Below are 17,644 nucleotides of genomic sequence, written 5' to 3'. Positions count from 1 at the left end.
TGTTCTATGATACAGCTCCAGGAAGTCCATTCTAAAGCCTCTATATTGTAGTATTCAATACATCCCATATATCTCTTACCTTTCTTTCATTTTCCTCAAACTGTCTTGTGCTGGTAAGTTGAAGGCTTCTTCCTAATACAGCAGCGTTGTTTTGAAAAGGCATGGTTTGACATGGGCAGCCACCATTGTTATTGAAAGGGCATTCACAGAAGGACAAGGAAAGTGGGAAGGTGTCAAAGGTCAGGGGTCAGAGAGGGATGATGCCCCTTTGGGAGGGGTGCAATGTGTGTTAGGTTAGTTAGTTTCCCCCGGGTCGGTCGGCCTACAGCCCACACCCACATAGACGGACGAAGGGGCGCAGTCAGGAGTCAGATGGTCAGTGGAGCCCCCAGAGAGGAACCAGAGGAACAGAGATATTTACCATTGTGGAACAGCTGTGGGGCTGCCTGGTTCTGGAGACTCCTCTCCCCTGCACACACATACACATACATTGCAAAAACACTGCTTTAGTGCTCCAATTAGGACCATGGGCCAAACATCGGTGATGTCATCATGAGAATAATTCTGTATGTATATAATACTGTACATTAGTGGTACACTTTTCACTGGAATTGCCCCCATTTCTGGGCTGGTTGACTAAGCAGGCATATTCATGAAACACATAAAATAGATCATCTATTTCTACTGGATGAGACACTCAGAATCAACGCCCAGAGGAGTTGCAGAAAACCATTGATTTGTCACAAGGGCAAAACTATTGATACACAGCGCTATTGATAATGACTGACCAAAGAATGGTGTGTACTTTCTAAATCAAACCAGAAAATGGCTATGATAGATCATTCTCTAGAACAAGAGGGTCACCTCTAACGACAAAGGCAGAAAGAAGCCGTCATGCACATACAAGAGCCACGCATTCAAGAGTTGTAGGGTGGAGACAGACTTGAGGTAACACCAGGGGTGTCATTCAGTTAGTTCAAGCTCTGCAAGCCATTTATAGCAGGTAGTTAGTGGTTAGTAAGAAAAGGCAGGTCCGAAACAGTCAGATTTGCTAGCAGGCATTTGGGGTAAAAAAAAAAACTGAAGTTGTGATATCACACAGCATGGTGCTACTGTTGTGTTATGTTGTGTGAGTGTGACACTACTCTCCTCGACGTGCTTAGAATCTCTTATTCCTCTGATGTCATTCAGGTAAATGAGGGATCACACAGTTCCATATCATTCTCTGTTTTCATAGAATCGCATGAGAACCGTTGAGGATTCTTTACCTCAGTGAGGGGACGGCACACACAGCATGCACTGTTTACATCTACTGTCACATGACTGCATCCCAACATGCCCCAACAACCATGCCTCTAGGCCATGTACCCAGACAGAAAGACAGAGCACTGTCAAAAGCATTCAAATGTACAACCACCATAAGAATGGATATAGGCTGGGTTTCTGTACAGCACTTTGTGACATCAGCTGATGTAAGAAGGGCTTTATAAATACATTTGATCGATATACAGTATGGACCACCTGAAAAGTTAATATGTAAGAATGGATATACAGTATAGACCACTTGAAAAGTTAGAATGTAAGAATGGATATACAGTATAGACCATTTGAAAAGTTAGAATGTAAGAATGGATATACAGTATGGACCACTTGAAAAGTTAGTATATATGAATGGATATACAGTATGGACCACTTGAAAAGTTAGTATGTATGTGTGTGTGCGTTTGAGCAAGTGGAGTGTGTGCACTCTTTTGTGCATGCATGTGTTTTTGATTGTGAGTGCATGTCCATATACATTTGTGTGTGTGTGTGTTTGAGTATTTCTGCCTCTGCCTGCTATTTGGAGATGTTTATGATTTGCTATACGAACCACTTGAAGACTTCCACATGATGGCTGTTCCTTTCTGTTTTGTTAACTTTCTTGCTCTATAGAAACATATAGTATGTGCAAACACACTGGAGACCAGTCCAGGAGGGAATTACGGTGTGTTAATTCAACTTAGCACATTTCTCCACTACGAAATGACTCAACTTCTTTAACCTTCATAGACCCTCTAGTCTGTCCTTATAACACTAAGTGTATTTAGCATCTCTTTTCAAGGATGCAGGGACAGACACGTCACCTGGATGGCAGTTGTGCTCAGGTTTTCCCAGTGGGCCTGAGTGACATGATGACATTGTTTTGAGAGGAGGGAGGCATCGGTGCTGATGGAGTGTGAGAACAGAGGACTAGACTTGTGGTCAGGAGGGTCACATGCCACTAACCCACTTAGCTACCCCAGAGGTTTCTGTCTAGTCAGGTTCCACTTTGACATCACTCAGGAGTTTGAGGTGTGTGTGTGTGTGTGTGTGTGTGTGTGTGTGTGTGTGTGTGTGTGTGTGTGTGTGTGTGTGTGTGTGTGTGTGTGTGTGTGTGTGTGTGTGTGTGTGTGTGTGTGTGTGTGTGTGTGTGTGTGTGTGTGTGTGTGTGTGTGTGTGTGTGTGTGTGTGTGTGTGGACGTGTTTAACTATTCTTGTGGGGACCAGAAGTCCCTACAAGAATAGTAAACAAAGTAAAAATTGACCAACTGGAGACATTTTGTTAGTCCCCACAAGGTCAAATGCTATTTCTAGGGGGTTTAGGGTTAAGGTTAGAATTAGTGTTAGGGTTAGAATTAAGTTAAATATTAAGGTTAGGAGCTAGGGTTAGTTGTAGGGTTAGGGTTAGGAGCTAGGGTTAGGTTTAGGGTTAGGATAAAGTTTAGGTTTTTGGGTTAGGGTTAGGGTTAATGTTAGGGTAAGAGTACGGGTTAGGATTAGGGTTAGGTTTAGGGTTAGGGGTTAGGGAAAATAGGATTTTGAATGGGACTGAATTGTATGTCCCCACAAGGTTAGCTGTACAAGACTGTGTGTGTGTGTGTGTGTGTGTGTGTGTGTGTGTGTGTGTGTGTGTGTGTGTGTGTGTGTGTGTGTGTGTGTGTGTGTGTGTGTGTGTGTGTGTGTGTGTGTGTGTGTGTATGACAGGGACAGCATAAATGTAGATATGCTGCACCATGCTAATTTTATGTGTGTGTTTTTCCCTATATACGGGCGCTCTACTGATACGGAAATGTACAGCATGTAAAAGTAAATGTCTTGAGACTTGCACTATAAACTCTAACTCCCCATCAACGTACTAAAAGTGATAGATAGGAAAGATGAAAAGGCAAACCGTTTCAAATAAAAGAGGCCTGCGTCGTGGCCCGTTATTGTTGAAGTAATTGAGTTTGTGTGGAGAGACTGAGACAACAGAATGAAGATGTGGTAAAGTGCACATGAAACACCACCCTCAATGGATATTCCACTAAAAGCTACACACTGTTGGGCAACCAACAGAGTGTAGTGTTAAATGGGATATACATTAAACAAAAATCCACCGTGCTGTTCATATTGCCAACTAATCTTGGTCAACAATGGTTTAGTTGGTCCTGTTCCAGTGTCATTAATGGGACTGAGAGCATTGAAGTGGAAGCCCGGTTCAATGAAACTACTGTAGTTTAGTATGTATATTGAAGCTATATGAACAGAATACTCTAACTTACATAAAGATTGCTTTGGTTGTTTTGTCAACCATCATCCTCCACTACCGCTATAATATTTTTACAAAAAACCCTCTCCCATCCTTATTTGGTGACATTTTCACTGAGGAAATGTATTTTCACTCGGAGTCTCCATCTTCCAGTCTGTCCTGTCTGTCTGCCTGTAGTAATGTTCGTGCCTGGCTGAAGCAGTCCCAATTATCCTGTCAGTCAGCCTGCCGTCAGGGGCTGGTTTGGCGGTTTGTTTATTTTATTGTGGTTTTATTAACTAATAGCCCCTCAGATAGATGGATCGCACTAGCACTAAACCGCAGAGTGGGCTGCTACCACCCCTCCCTGTCCCCCGTCTCCCCCTACTCCAAACCACTGTACCCCCAGAGCCTGTGGAGGGAAACCCAAGACCCTAACTGCCTGAGCGCTCCCTAATCTGTCACATCAGGCGCACATGTTTTCGGTCTTGGTAATGGTGGCTCAGACATCTAGTTTGGCCACAGCGGGCTTTGTGGAGTCCCGGCAGCCTCGCTAGCGTACGGCAGTAATGATAGGGTGGCTGACCAGTCCTTGACAAGGGTCTGGATCTCATCAGCACCGTGGTGGAGAGGGTAGAACCAGACACACTGAGCAAACATGCCAAGCAGCGACCTACAACAGCCAATTAGCCACCAGCCAACCAGCCACTGAAACCAGCCAACCAGCCACTGACACCAGCCAACCAAACCAGTCAACCAGCCATCCAAACCAGTTGTGCTGAGCGATTAGTGCTTTTTGAGGTCGGTTCGATTTCGGTTCGATTATTTAAAAAATAATCACGGTTTTCAGTTTAGATTTTATTTTTATTCATTAAATGCAGTATGCGTTATGTGGGTTGAATGCTGTAACACAGAATAAAACAATTCATAAAAGTCCCATGATGGTAGTGATGTCCATTACTGCTTATCACTTATTAACCATCATTTATTCACATTACTTTACTTTAATAAAATATTTGTTTTATTTTATGATTTTATTATTTCATTCTAAGTCATCATCTCATCTCTATAGAGCTGCTGTCTGACTAAAACACAATTTTGTAGTTCTTCAAAGTAAATAAGGCATACTTTTACAACTGCTGAATACCAACTATCAATCACTTAGATCGTGTATTTTCAGGTAGAAATACCTCGCAAAGCAACTGATTTATATCACTCTCGTACGCTCACTCTTCTCTCCAACTCCGTCAACGAGGTCTGGACAAGTAAAGGGGGCACGCATTGGATTATGGTCATTGTAGTTAATGACCACATTTTCTGCTCTATGTAGAATATTGGCCTGTTGGAAACTACAACTACTACATCGCACAGTAGGGCTTGATCTGATTTATCTCTACAGAAACTGAGTATCGAGCTCACAGAAACTGAGCATCGAGCTCACAGAAACTGAGCATCGAGCTCACAGGAAAAAAAATTACAAAATGGAATTCAAATAATGGAAACGACATCAGATAATTACAGTGCATTCGGAAAGTATTCAGACCCCTTGACTTTTTACACATTTTGTTACATTACAGCCTTATTCTAAAATGTATTAAATTGTTTTTTCTCCGCATCAATCTACACACAATAGCCCATAATGACAAAGCAAAAACAGGTTTTTAGTAATTGTTGAAAATGTATTACAATTAAAAAACTGAAATATCACATTTACATAAGTATTCAGACCCTTTACTCAGTACTTTGTTGAAGCACCTTTGGCAGCGATTACAGCCTTGAGGCTTCTTGGGTATGAGGCTACAAGCTTGGCACACCTGTATTTGGGGAGTTTATACCATTCTTCTCTGCAGATCCTCTCAAGCTCTGTCAGGGCTCTCCAGAGATGTTCGATCGGGTTCAAGTCCGGGCTCTGGCTGGGCCATTCAAGGACATTCAGAGACTTGTCCTGAAGACACTCTTGCGTTGTCTTGGCTGTGTGCTTAGGGTCGTTATCATGTTGGAAGGTGAACCTTCGCCCCGGTCTGAGGTCCTGAGCACTCTGGAGCAGGTTTTCATCAAGGAACTCTCTGTACTTTGCTCCGTTCATCTTTCCCTGGATCCTAACTAGTCTCCCAGTCCCTGCCGCTGAAAAACATCCCCACAGCATGATGCTGCCACCACCATGCTTCAACGTAGGGATGGTGCCAGGTTTCCTCCAGACATGATGCTTGGCATTCAGGCCAAAGAGTTCATTCTTGGTTTCATCAAATCAAAATCAAATCAAATCAAATGTTATTTGTCACATGCGCCAAATACAACAGCTGTAGACCTTAATGTTAATTGAGGTAATATGTAGGTAGAGGTAAAGTGAATATGTATGAATAAAAAAGAGTAGCAACAGCATAAAAATGGGGGTTGGGGGGAAAATGCAAATAGTCCGGGTAACCATTTGATTAGGTGTTCAGGAGTCTTATGGCTTGGGGGTAGAAGCTGTTAAGAAGCCTTTTGGTCCTAGACTTTGTGCTCCGGTACCATTTGCCGTGAGATAGCAGAGAGAACAGTCTATGACTAGGGTGGCTGGAGTCTTTGAATTTTTTGGGGGCCTTCCTCTGACACCAGATGGTATAGAGGTCCTGGATGGCAGGAAGCTTGGCCCCAGTGATGTACTGGGCCGTATGCACTACCCTCTGTAGTGCCTCGCGGTCGGAGGCCGAGCAGGTTCCATACCAGGCAGTGGTGCAACTAGTCAGGATGCTCTCGATGATGCAGCTGTAGAACTTTCTGAGGATCTGAGGACCCATGCCAAATCTTTTCAGTCTCCTGAGGGGGAATAGGCATTGTTATGCCCCCTTCACGACTGTCTTGGTGTGTTTGGACCATGATAGGCTCCACTACAGCCCCATCGATGAGAATGGGGGCGTGCTCGGTCCTCCTTTTCCTGTAGTCCACAATAATCTCCTTTGTCTTGATCACGTTGAGGGAGAGGTTGTTATCCTGGCACCACACTGCCAGGTCTCTGACATCCTCCCTATAGGCTCTCTCATGGTTGTCAGTGATTAGGCCTACCACTGTAGTGTCATCGGCAAACTTAATGATGGTGTTGGGAGTCGTGCCTGGCCATAAAGTCATGAGTGAACAGGGAGTACAGAAGGGGGCTGAGCACACACCCCTGAGGGGCCCCAGTGTTGAGGATCAGCATGGCAGTTGTGTTGTTACTTACCCTTACCACCTGGGGGTGGCCCGTCAGGAAGTCCAGGATCCAGTTGCAGAGGGAGGTGTTTAGTCCCAGGGTTCTTAGCTTAGTGATGAGCTTTGAGGGCACTATGGTGTTGAATGGTAGGTTGTTGTCAATGAATAGCATTCTCATATAGGTGTTGCTTTTGTCCAGGTGGGAAAGGGCAGTGTGGAGTGCAATAGAGATTCCATCATCTGTGGATCAGACCAGAGAATATTGTTTCTCATGGTCTGAGAGTCCTTTAGGTGCATTTTGGCAAACTCCAAGCGGGCTGTCATGTGCCTTTTACTGAGGAGTGACTTCCGTCTGGCCGCTCTACCATAAAGGCCTGATTGGTGGAGTGCTGCAGAGATGGTTGTCCTTCAGGAAGGTTCTCCCATCTCCACAGAGGAACTCTGGAGCTCTGTCAAGTTCTTGGTCACCTCCCTGACCAAGGCCCTTCTCTCCCGATTGCTCAGTTTGGTCGGGCGGCCAGCTCTAGGAAGAGCCTTGGTGGTTCCAAACTTCTTCCATTGAAGAATGATGGAGGCCACTGTGTTCTTGGGGACCTTCAATGCTGCATACAATTTTTGGTACCCTTACCCAGATCTTTGCCTCGACACAATCCTCTCTCGGAGCTCTACGGACAATTCCTTTTTGCTCTGACATGCACTGTCAACTGTGGGACCTTATATAGACAGGTGTGTGCCTAATGTCCAATCAATTGAATTTACCACAGGTGGACTCCAATCAAGATGTAGAAACATCTCAAACATGATCAATGGAAACAGGTGGCACCTGCGCTCAATTTTGAGCCTCATAGCAAAGGGTCTGAAAACGGTTTTATATTTTTAATACATTTGCAAAAATGTCTAAAAAGCTGTTTTTGCTTTGTTATTATGGAGTATTGTGTATAGATTGATGAGGATTTTGTTGCATTTAATCCATTTTAGAATAAGGCGGTAACATAACAAAATGTGGAAAAAGTCAAGGGGTCTGAATACTTTCCAAGTGCTGTGTAGATGTTTAAAAACTGAAAAATATCTGACATTTTGGTTAATCGCTCAGCACTACAAACCAGCCAACCAGCCTACACACAGCCTCAGTTCACTTTCAAAATGACAAGCGCTGAAATAAAAATCATTCTACACAGCCTCTATTTAATTAGTTAATGTCAACCACAGCAAATAATATTAACATGTCAATCAATGAAGGTTAAGGTTGGGTTTCAGTGTTACATCATTGAGGAGTTGACCCTAGGTCTGAAAGAGGAGCTGTGTATGGCTGCATAGGGTGATGAAGAAGAACCAGAGGAAACACACTGTCCAGCGAAGCAGGGAGTAACAACAGAACAAAGCAAATGCAGCCGCATAGAGAGAGAGCGCGAGAGAGAGCGAGAGCGAGAGCGAGAGCGAGAGCGAGAGCGAGAGAGAGAGAGAGAGAGAGAGAGAGAGGTGTCACAGCTGTAGACTGCAGCACCACCAACACCAGCAGAGAATGGAAGCATTTTGCATTTTGTGTGTGAGAGAAGAAGCAGCAGTAGAGACTTGGACATAAAATAGGTACTTGTCAATCTAAGTGAAAGGAGTTGTATGCAGTCATTATAGAGCTCAACATTGCCTCTGGAGTAGCCTGGTAATGTGTGACTAAGGCTGTGAAGATGAATGATTCAGTACATGCAGATCACATCCTTTACTCAGTTCTCCTCCACAACACATCAAATGTGAGCTGACTCACCTACACATGTCTTTTCGTCGGTTTGCAGGGCAAACTTCATATGACACGCACATCTGGGTCCGTGGTCCGTCTCCTCACAGATGTGCTGGCAACCCCCGTTGCCGTAGTTACAGGTCACTGCCGAGGAGCACACAGTTAAAGCAGTAGGAACATGATGTACTGTCATCCATGCCTGGAGGTGTGCTGTGACATCATCACCCTCTCAACCTCAGTGTGATAAAGATGTTTAGAAACTCTTCCCGTTCACACCTTGGTATGAAGGATCTCACACCACTAAACTGTCGCCTACTTAATGGAGCGGAGCTGACTGACTTCAGAGTTTCATTCTCACTAGAAGACACTAGTTCCACTTTGGAACACTGGTTCTTCAGAGTGACACAGAAAAATTGGAACGTTCATAACTGTTAAAAAGACGAATCTGGGTGTCAGTTACACTGTGAGTTTGTGGTGTGTTTAGTGTCGACATTAGCACTCTGAATACACCTGTGATGACAGAGCCAAGGCTTCCACCGCCATCCAGTCTGCACACCACTACCCCTGTGCCTTTTGGCCTTTTCCTGGGCTATCGCCCAAAAAATGTAGAATAACACTTCTCCAATCCTTATTCAAACATAGGCAAATCCCCCATCAGCCCCGACCCCTGCCCTGACAGGACGAGCCCTGTTGCAAGGCAACAGGAAGTGTGTGCTGTCCATCACAACGGCTCTTTCTCAGAAACCTGCTACCCACTCCCTTAGTTACTCCAGTTCTGTCGGTTATCTTATCGGATGCTATAAATCATTTAGTGTGATAAACTGGCAGTATCATTTGGAAACAATCACTGTAAAATGGCTTTGTTTCTGACGCTGTGTGAAAATCTGTTGGATGCGTCTGTTGGATGGTAGTATCTTCATAACTCTACACAATGTACACGTTGGCACCACATAAACCATGTATTATCATGTTAGAAACCTATGTAAGATAGAGTAGATCATCATGTGGTGCCAATGTGTACATTGTGTAGAGTAATGAAGGTGGGTATGTGGGTTGATGGGGGGGGGGGGTCACACTTACACTTGCAGTCCCTCATGTTCCTGGTGAGCTGGAAGCCAGGCCTGCACTCGCAGGCGACGCCTCCCTTTGGTGTCTCCCGGCAGATGTGAGCACAGCCATGGTTCTTATCCATGCAGGTGGGGCCCTCTTTGGTGCTCTCTGGTCGTGCTACAGGGAGAAGAACATGAGTTAGAGGGGACCTGATCAGAGTTTCCAACACGTACTAGGTACTACTCCTTTCCCTGATGCTACGCCCCCTTACATGACTGAATACACACACACATGTAAATCTCCAGGGTGGATGATAGCCTGTTAGAACACACTGCATTGTTAGGCTATAAAAACTAGCCCGCCTAAAGAACGGATCAAACTCCAGGAGTTGATCCTGCAGCCCTGTAAGCATAAATGAGGTAATCCCTAACAAACAGAAGTAGACATTTTAACTCGCAGACAAATTCTTCAAGCTTCGAGGCAAGAAGGGCTCGGTCGGAGCGGAGAGGCCTAAAAAACACATCTATTTCCAGAGGTTTACCACACTCTAACCACTATGCTTTGGTTCAGTTAAAATGGGTCCGTTTTCTGTGGATGCATGAATCCGTTATGAGTCTAAACACAACAAAGGGATGCTTTTGTTGGCCTCCATTATATAAAGTAATCTCACAATATCTGTGTGTTTTAGCTATTCAAAGCTACTCTCAAAGTGCCATGCAGATACATCATTTTTATCTCATGTATAAATGTATGAAAGTCACTTATTCAACACATCCGCAACTCAAGAGGATTCCTTTCCAGGTCTCACTTGTGTTATAAATTATAACAGGAGTCAGTGGCACATCTGTTATGCCACTATGTATTACGGGTGACACCTTTAGGGATCAGAGCTGAGATTTGCCTCCATGTGATGTGAGATAATATCACTATTACAGATGCAGTGACAAGCCCCAAGCCCACTGTCTCATTAAAAACCAAACCCATCTCTCATCCCCCACCCCTCTTCCTCTATGTGGTGAGCAGACATGGTGGTTGACTTACAAATGGCACCCTATTCCCTATTAAGTTCACTACTTTTGACCAAGGCCCGTAGGGCTTTGGTCCATTGTAGTGGCCCATGTAGGGAATAGGGTGCCATTCAGGATGCAACCCAGGCAGGAAGATGTCTCAATTGAGACTCACTGGACCTGCTGACTCTCAGAAGGATGTTTGGGTCTACACTTCAGAGCTGTATACTGTTCTAGTCACACACATGAATATTGTAAATCTCCTTTTTGATTGCATGTGTACATGCATGTAAGCACATAAGGCCTAAGGGCCCCACGTCATTCTTACATGCCACCCATATGAAAAAGTATGCACAAACTACTGAACGTTGCTTTGGATAAAGGTGTCTGCAAAACAGCATATTATTATTAGTAGTAGTATTATAAATTACATGCCATAGAGGACTGCACTGTTCTGTACATAGACAATCATTCTACAGTGTGTTCATGTGACTGCCCTGTGGACATATGGGAAAATGCTATCAGTATGTGTAAATGTGTTGACGAATCATGGCAAAGAGCCAGAGCCTTGTATTATCCTCAATGACCTATTTATGTACTTTAACACCTGCCTGAATAGGCTTCTTTTAATTACACCCTCTTGTTTTCCACGTGTTCTGCCAACAAACTGCACCGGCCCTTTTATTTAGTTTCACTTAGTAAGTTAGGGCTGACGTCAGAGAGACAGATATATTTCCACTCCCTCTCTACTTTGTGTCTAGTTGACGATGCAAGAATCATAGGCGATGTTGATGTCTCGCATTACTGCTGTCCATCACCTCAAGCCTGTTAAGAGGTGATAGGATGTCAGGCTTCAGCCCTTCTGACAGGCTTCTCTGCTTGTGCTTTGCTGATCTGTAAAAAGGGGTGATGGCGAAGGCAGAAAGATGGGAGAGGCTGAGCAATCAGACATTGAGTGCAAAAACAGTCCTAGGACAGAGGGTCAACTCTGAACAAAAACACCATTCCACCACCACGGCCACTGAGACACAGTAAATACAGGGACGATGACTGGAGTCCACTGACCATATAACAACACACCCTCTTTAAGGTGCAGCAAACCTCAGGAGGTCAGTGCGAGGAGAAACTTAACGGTCCTTTCCCACTGCTCCGTGTCTGTCTGAGGGGGAGGCGAACCCAACACACAGACAGAGGGATAGAGTTTCCCACTTGGCAGCCCCTAAGAGACTCAAGTTCACTTACCAGGGTCACAACGTGCATCCCCCAAAATCCCCACACTCTCTCCCCACCTACAGTATATGAGACCCCTGTCCCCTAATACCGCAGACTCATCCATCAATAGCGGGTGGGGCTAGGGCCAAAACCTGGCCCTGCTCTCTCTCTGAGGACCTAGAAAACCTAAGTGTTGACACAATAGCCCTTTTCTCCCTGGCCAAGCTATGAAACCACACTTTGTGGTTCCGTTCAACTGGCTGCCAAATACCGACATTTTTTATTATTACTACTACAGCTATAATAATTTATGCGGGGTCTCTTGTTGAGAAATGAAATATAAATAAATAATAGGGACGTAGAAAGAAAAATCGGCCCGTGGAGAAGTGAGCTGGGGAAAGTTGTGAAGCAAAGAATAGGACTGCGGATTGCGAACACCTAACTTTATATGTAGAAGCCAATAAAAAATATCACAGGGCACTTTATAGACGGATCGCCGGATAAGCAATATCTGTTAAAATCATGGCGCCAGAGGGGAACCTTCCAAATGGTTACCGGGGGACAGACTGGACATTTGTTCTCACACAATTGAACATGGACAGCGATCATCGAAAACTACTGACTGCACCGGTGGAAAAAATAACACCCGGCAATTAGATGCAAAGAACAGCAAGAAAGAGAAAGCTTTTCCCCAGAAGCGACATAGCTACAGCAGCAGTATCCAACCAAGACAGGTCGTGACCTGCCCACCAGACACTCAGGAGAGGCTTGTAACTCAAGGACTACTGCACTGCAGTGCCACCTCAGCAGCCCAAAGCTAAAATACTGCCATCTATAATCCCCCTCTCCCTCCCAGCTCCAGACACAATACTGTTCAGGCTCAAGGCTAAGGCCTTTAAAGTGCACCGGAACACAGTAAAATAAACAAAAACAAGGCCATTTGGAGACTTCTCAAGAGCTTCCAATAATACAATAATTTTCTGTGCATCTCTGACAATTACAGTACAGGGACACTTCCCTCCCAAAAAAACTCCTCTCTAAAGAGAAATAGAAGAGGACAGGATATAATGAGTGGAGAAATAGGCCTAGACATGCTGCCTGGAGAACGCTTCTGTTTGTCTCAATGTTCAGACCCCATCAGTAACCACAGTTACTCCAGTCTAATGTAGTCCTTTAGATTCATCTGGAACTAAACACAATGTGCCTTTATGGGCCATTCAACACTTGTTCCTCTTATAGCACTTCATTAACACTGCCAACTAAGTGGAGCAATTTAGGAAATTGTTATTACTACCTGTATTATACAACAGGTGGTAAAACCAATAGGGTACAATCATACCCCTGGACTGTTATAGTAGGATTAAGGCAGTCTTTTGTTTATGTAAATTATTTATTTGCAAATGTTTTGCAGGATGAAACTTTCCACCTTTGGCTACAATATTGGCTACGATCCCATGTGGAAAGTGACCCTCAGCTAATGAAGAAGAAACACGTTATATACTGTAGTCCCCAATTCTCACTGAGGTGGAGACAGTTGGGCACCTGGAACAAAGCCTCCTTACCAGCGCTTCCCAACAACATGAGGGCCTGGTCAGTAAACTTTAGGGCCATGTATTGGAAAGCTCGCCCTCGCCCTCCATTTGGCAAATCTGACCATAATTCTATCCTCCTGATTCCTGCTTTACAAGCAAAAATTAAAGCAGGAAGCACCAGTGACTCGGTCAATAAAAAGTGGTCAGATGAAACAGATGCTAAGCTACAGGACTGTTTTGCTATCACAGACTGGAATATGTTCTGGGATTCTTCCGATGGCATTGAGGAGTACACCACATCAGTCACTGGCTTCATCAATAAGTGCATCAATCATGTCGTCCTCACAGTGACTGTACGTACATACCCCAACCAGAAGCCATGGATTACCGGCAACATCCGCACTGAGCTAAAGGGCAAAGTTGATGCTTTCAAGGAGTGGGACCTTAACCTGGAAGCTGATAAGAAATCCCGCTATGTCTTCCGACGAACAGGTAAAGCATCAACACAGGACTAAGATCGAATCGTACTACACCAGCTCCGACGCTTGTCGGATGTGGCAGGGCTTGCAAACTATTACAGACTACAAAGGGAAGCATATCCGTGACACGGGCCTACCAGACGAGCTAAATTACTTCTATGCTCGCTTCGAGGCAAGTAACACTGAAACATGCATGAGAGCATCAGCTGTTCCGGACGACTGTGTGATCACACTCTCCGCAGCCGATGTGAGTAAGACCTTTAAACAGGTTAACATTCACAAGGCCACAGGGCCAGATGGATTACCAGGACGTGTACATCCGCCATGCTGATCCTCAAACAGGGGAAAAAGGTTGCATGCTCAGTCCCCTCCTGTACTCCCTGTTCACTCATGACTTTACGGCCAGGCACGACTCCAACACCATCATTACGTTTGCTGATGACACAACAGTGGTAGGCCTGATCATCGACAATGACGAGACAGCCTATAGGGAGGATGTCAGAGACCTGGCAGTGTGGTGCCAGGACAACAACCTCTCCCTCAACGTGATCAAAACAAAGGAGATGATTGTGGACTACAGGAAAAGGAGGACCGAGCACGCCCCCATTCTCATCGATGGGGCTGTAGTGGAGCAGGTTGAGAGCTTCAAGTTCTTTGGTGTCCACATCACCAACAAACTAACATGGTCCAAGCACACCAAGACAGTCGTGAAGAGGGCACGACAAAATGTACTCCCCCTCAGGAGACTGAAAAGATTTGGCATGGGTCCTCAGATCCTCAAAAGGTTTTACAGCTGCACCATCGAGAGCATCCTGACGGGTTGCATCCCTGCCTGGTATGGCAACTGCTTGGCCTCCGACTGCAAGGCACTACAGAGGGTAGTGCATACGGCCCAGTACATCACTGGGGCCAAGCTTCCTGCCATCCAGGACCTCTCGCGGTGTCAGAGGAAGGCCCTAAAAATGGTCAAAGACTCCAGCTACCGCATGGCAAGCGGTACCGGAGAGGCTTCTAAACAGCTTCTACCCACAAGCCATAAGACTCCTGAAACATCTAATCAAATGGCTACCCAGACTATTTGCATTGCCCCCCACCCCCCTCTTTACGCTGCTGCTACTCTGTTATTATCTATGCATAGTCACTTTAATAACTCTACCTACATGTACATACTACCTCAGTTACCTTGACTAACTGGTGCCCCCGCACATTGACGCTGTACCGGTACCCCCTGTATATAGCCTCGCTATTGTTATTTTACTGCTGCTCTTGTTACTTTTGTTTCTTTTTTTTTTTTAGGTATTTTCCTTAAACTGCATTGTTGGTTAAGAGCTTGTAAGTAAGCATTTCACTTTAAGGTCTACACCCGTTGTATTCGGCGCATGTGACAAATATCATTTATTTGATTTGATTTGGAGAGTCCCACACGATCGATTGTAAAGTGATAGGACATGCTGGGGTTTTATAGGCGTAGTCAGTCTAAGTGTTAGGGCAGGTGACAGGAAGGCTTGTTGTACGACCCCAGACTCCGTCATACAGGACAGAAGCCCCTGGAAGGGAGAGGGAAGCCCCATGTTCTTGACACGGCGCCACTGGGACCAGGGCCTAAACATGGAGCCACCAGGCAATTAAAGCAGCATTCCTTACTCATAGATAATAGGCCATTAAAACTTTTAACAAGAGGATAAAGATGTCAGAGTTGGAAAAGGCGGAGAGGGAGTCTGGACCGGGCCGAGGTGCGATGGGCCGGGAAGTGACAGGGCGTCCAGTGGGTCCACGTCACGGCACAGCGCCGTCCCGATGGCAAGCGGATGCCCCCAAAGAGAGACGGCAGAGCCAGCTCACTGAGCCAAGCGCTACTGTTTGGGCCATTCTGCCAACCGTTGGTTCCCTTCAACTCCCGAAGGCCTAATAGTAGAAGCAGCAACATTCCCTCACTGGGAAGAGAGACAGGGCATAAATGGTCTCAGCCAGGGAAGGTGGCAGTTGATTGCGGAATATTTTCCTACAGGATACATCTGCATGTCTATGGTTAGGATGACAGGCACCTGAGCTACCAACAAACCTAATGACACGTTAATTTACATTCTATAGCTGTGTTTCCAAAACAATCCCTGCATAGTTTCCTAATGATCCTAACTATAGTATAGCCAAGTGGTTTAAATACTTTTGGTGTAACAGACTAGATTAGACCTGATATATTATGTGACTCTGCTTCTCTACCTGTGGGTGCATATATTCTTTATTGTTGCTGTTGATGTTGTTATTGTGGTTGCTCTTATCATTGTTTCTGTTGATGGTGTGTATGTCTTTGTGTTATTTATTGTATACAGTATGTGCATTTCTGTGTGCATACTGTGTGTGTGTGTGTGACTGCATCCATCTACAGTATATATGTGTATATTCTGCAGCACCTGCTGTGGGACATGCCCCTCTCCCCCTCACTCCTCCTCTCATCACTTCAAGGTCACCTCTCCTCTCCCAGCGGACCAAGCTTATCCATTATCCCCCTCCCCCGACAGAGAAGAACACAGAGCAACATAAAGCTACACAACGCACCAGAAGGATAGCATGCCTGCACAAACAAAGGAAACTACCCTCTCTCTGTAATAAAAAGAGATATGTTATTTCAAAGCCACATTCTTCTTGAAATCAAAGGTAGACTAGAGAGGAGAGGAAGACATGATTCATGCTGGCCCTCTGGGTAAAGCAATGACAGAAAAGCGTTAGTGGAAAAATCCCACTGGCACTAAGGCAGTCCACTGCGGCATGCTGGCCCGGCTAGCTTAGAGATGGCCTTCAACAAAACCGCACTATGAAAAGGGATGTCTGCCACAAAAGAAGTATGGAGGATTCAGCAGTAGGGCAGCCAACATTCGCTAGAGCCCAAGCCACTGATGTACAGCAGGTATATATTTGTTCAAGCGTGGGGAGTCATGGGGCCTATGAAAGCTCAGTCTAGACAAAGAGAGGGTAGCAACTGAAGGTAATTTAGAGACAGAGAGAAGGAGAGCGAAAGGAAGAGAGAGAGAGGGGGAGAAGGAGAGAGGGAAAGGGTGAGGGGGAGAAGGAGAGAGGGAAAGGGTGAGGGGGAGAAGGAGAGAGAGAGAGAGAGAGAGAGAGAGAGAGAGAGAGAGAGAGAGAGAGAGAGAGAGAGAGAGAGAGAGTAAGAAGGAGAGAGAAGGAGAGAGAAGGCAGAGAGTGAGAGGATGAGAGTGAGATAATTTTAAAGAAAGAGCAAGAGAGAAAAAATATGAAAGCAGGAGGGAGAGAAAAAGACAGAAAATAGAGAAGAGGTGGAGCGTCCTGAACTGTAGGTGTCCTGAAGAAACAGTCTTTGATGCTGGACTAATGGTGAGACTTAATAGGTAGCCATGGGAGTGCGGGACGTTCCCCAGAATAGGAAAATAGCCTAGTTATACGGTCGGGCTGCAGAGCAATGGAGCAGCCACTCCTGCACTTGTAAAAACAGCTCCGCGGCCAGCATACAGCCAGACAGGCAAGCAGACATGCTGAGACACAGCTCCAGGAACGACAATACAAGCCCTTCAAAGTAGGGACACCAGACAGGAGAAATAGAGGCTTCTCTTTTCACACGACTGCCATAGCCAGCCATGGCATGCCCTATTTTATATTAAGAATAAAAATAATGTGTCAATGCTTTCAGAAAAGAAGCAAAAATAGAAAATAAGACTGTCCCAATAACAGTAATAGAAAGTCCTGTGTGCAAAGTATAAAACAAGCACCTAATAATACTCTCCACGGCAATGCAGATAAATTAGTGATCGAAATTAGGGAACATTAGCTGCTACTTTGTTAAGGAAGTGTCCCCTAGTGATACTGTTCAAAGTCAGGGATCACTGCTACCAATCTCAGCTTTTATCATACTAAACGAATGTAGCCGGCTAGCTGCAGTGAAGCAGCAAAACTAACTAAGT

General features: G+C 45.2%; 1 protein-coding gene across 4 annotated transcripts in view; it reads right to left on the bottom strand.

Annotated features, from left to right (window-relative positions):
* Window positions 1-17,644, bottom strand: part of LOC139557431 (signal peptide, CUB and EGF-like domain-containing protein 3) — a 121,257-nt gene that overhangs the window by 28,651 nt on the left and 74,962 nt on the right. For 2 of the 4 annotated variants that reach the window (XM_071372227.1, XM_071372228.1), the window contains exons 5-7: window positions 9,510-9,656; window positions 8,457-8,573; window positions 422-469 (exon numbers count right to left, since the gene is read on the bottom strand). In XM_071372227.1, coding sequence (XP_071228328.1) covers window positions 422-469; window positions 8,457-8,573; window positions 9,510-9,656 — 312 coding nt within the window. The remainder of the gene's footprint in view (window positions 1-421; window positions 470-8,456; window positions 8,574-9,509; window positions 9,657-17,644) is intronic. The other 2 variants (XM_071372230.1, XM_071372231.1) reach the window with 1 other exon arrangement.

The sequence above is a fragment of the Salvelinus alpinus genome, chromosome 28, assembly GCF_045679555.1.
Source record: "Salvelinus alpinus chromosome 28, SLU_Salpinus.1, whole genome shotgun sequence".
NCBI lineage: Eukaryota > Metazoa > Chordata > Actinopteri > Salmoniformes > Salmonidae > Salvelinus > Salvelinus alpinus.
This window is presented reverse-complemented; position numbering and strand designations above follow the sequence as displayed.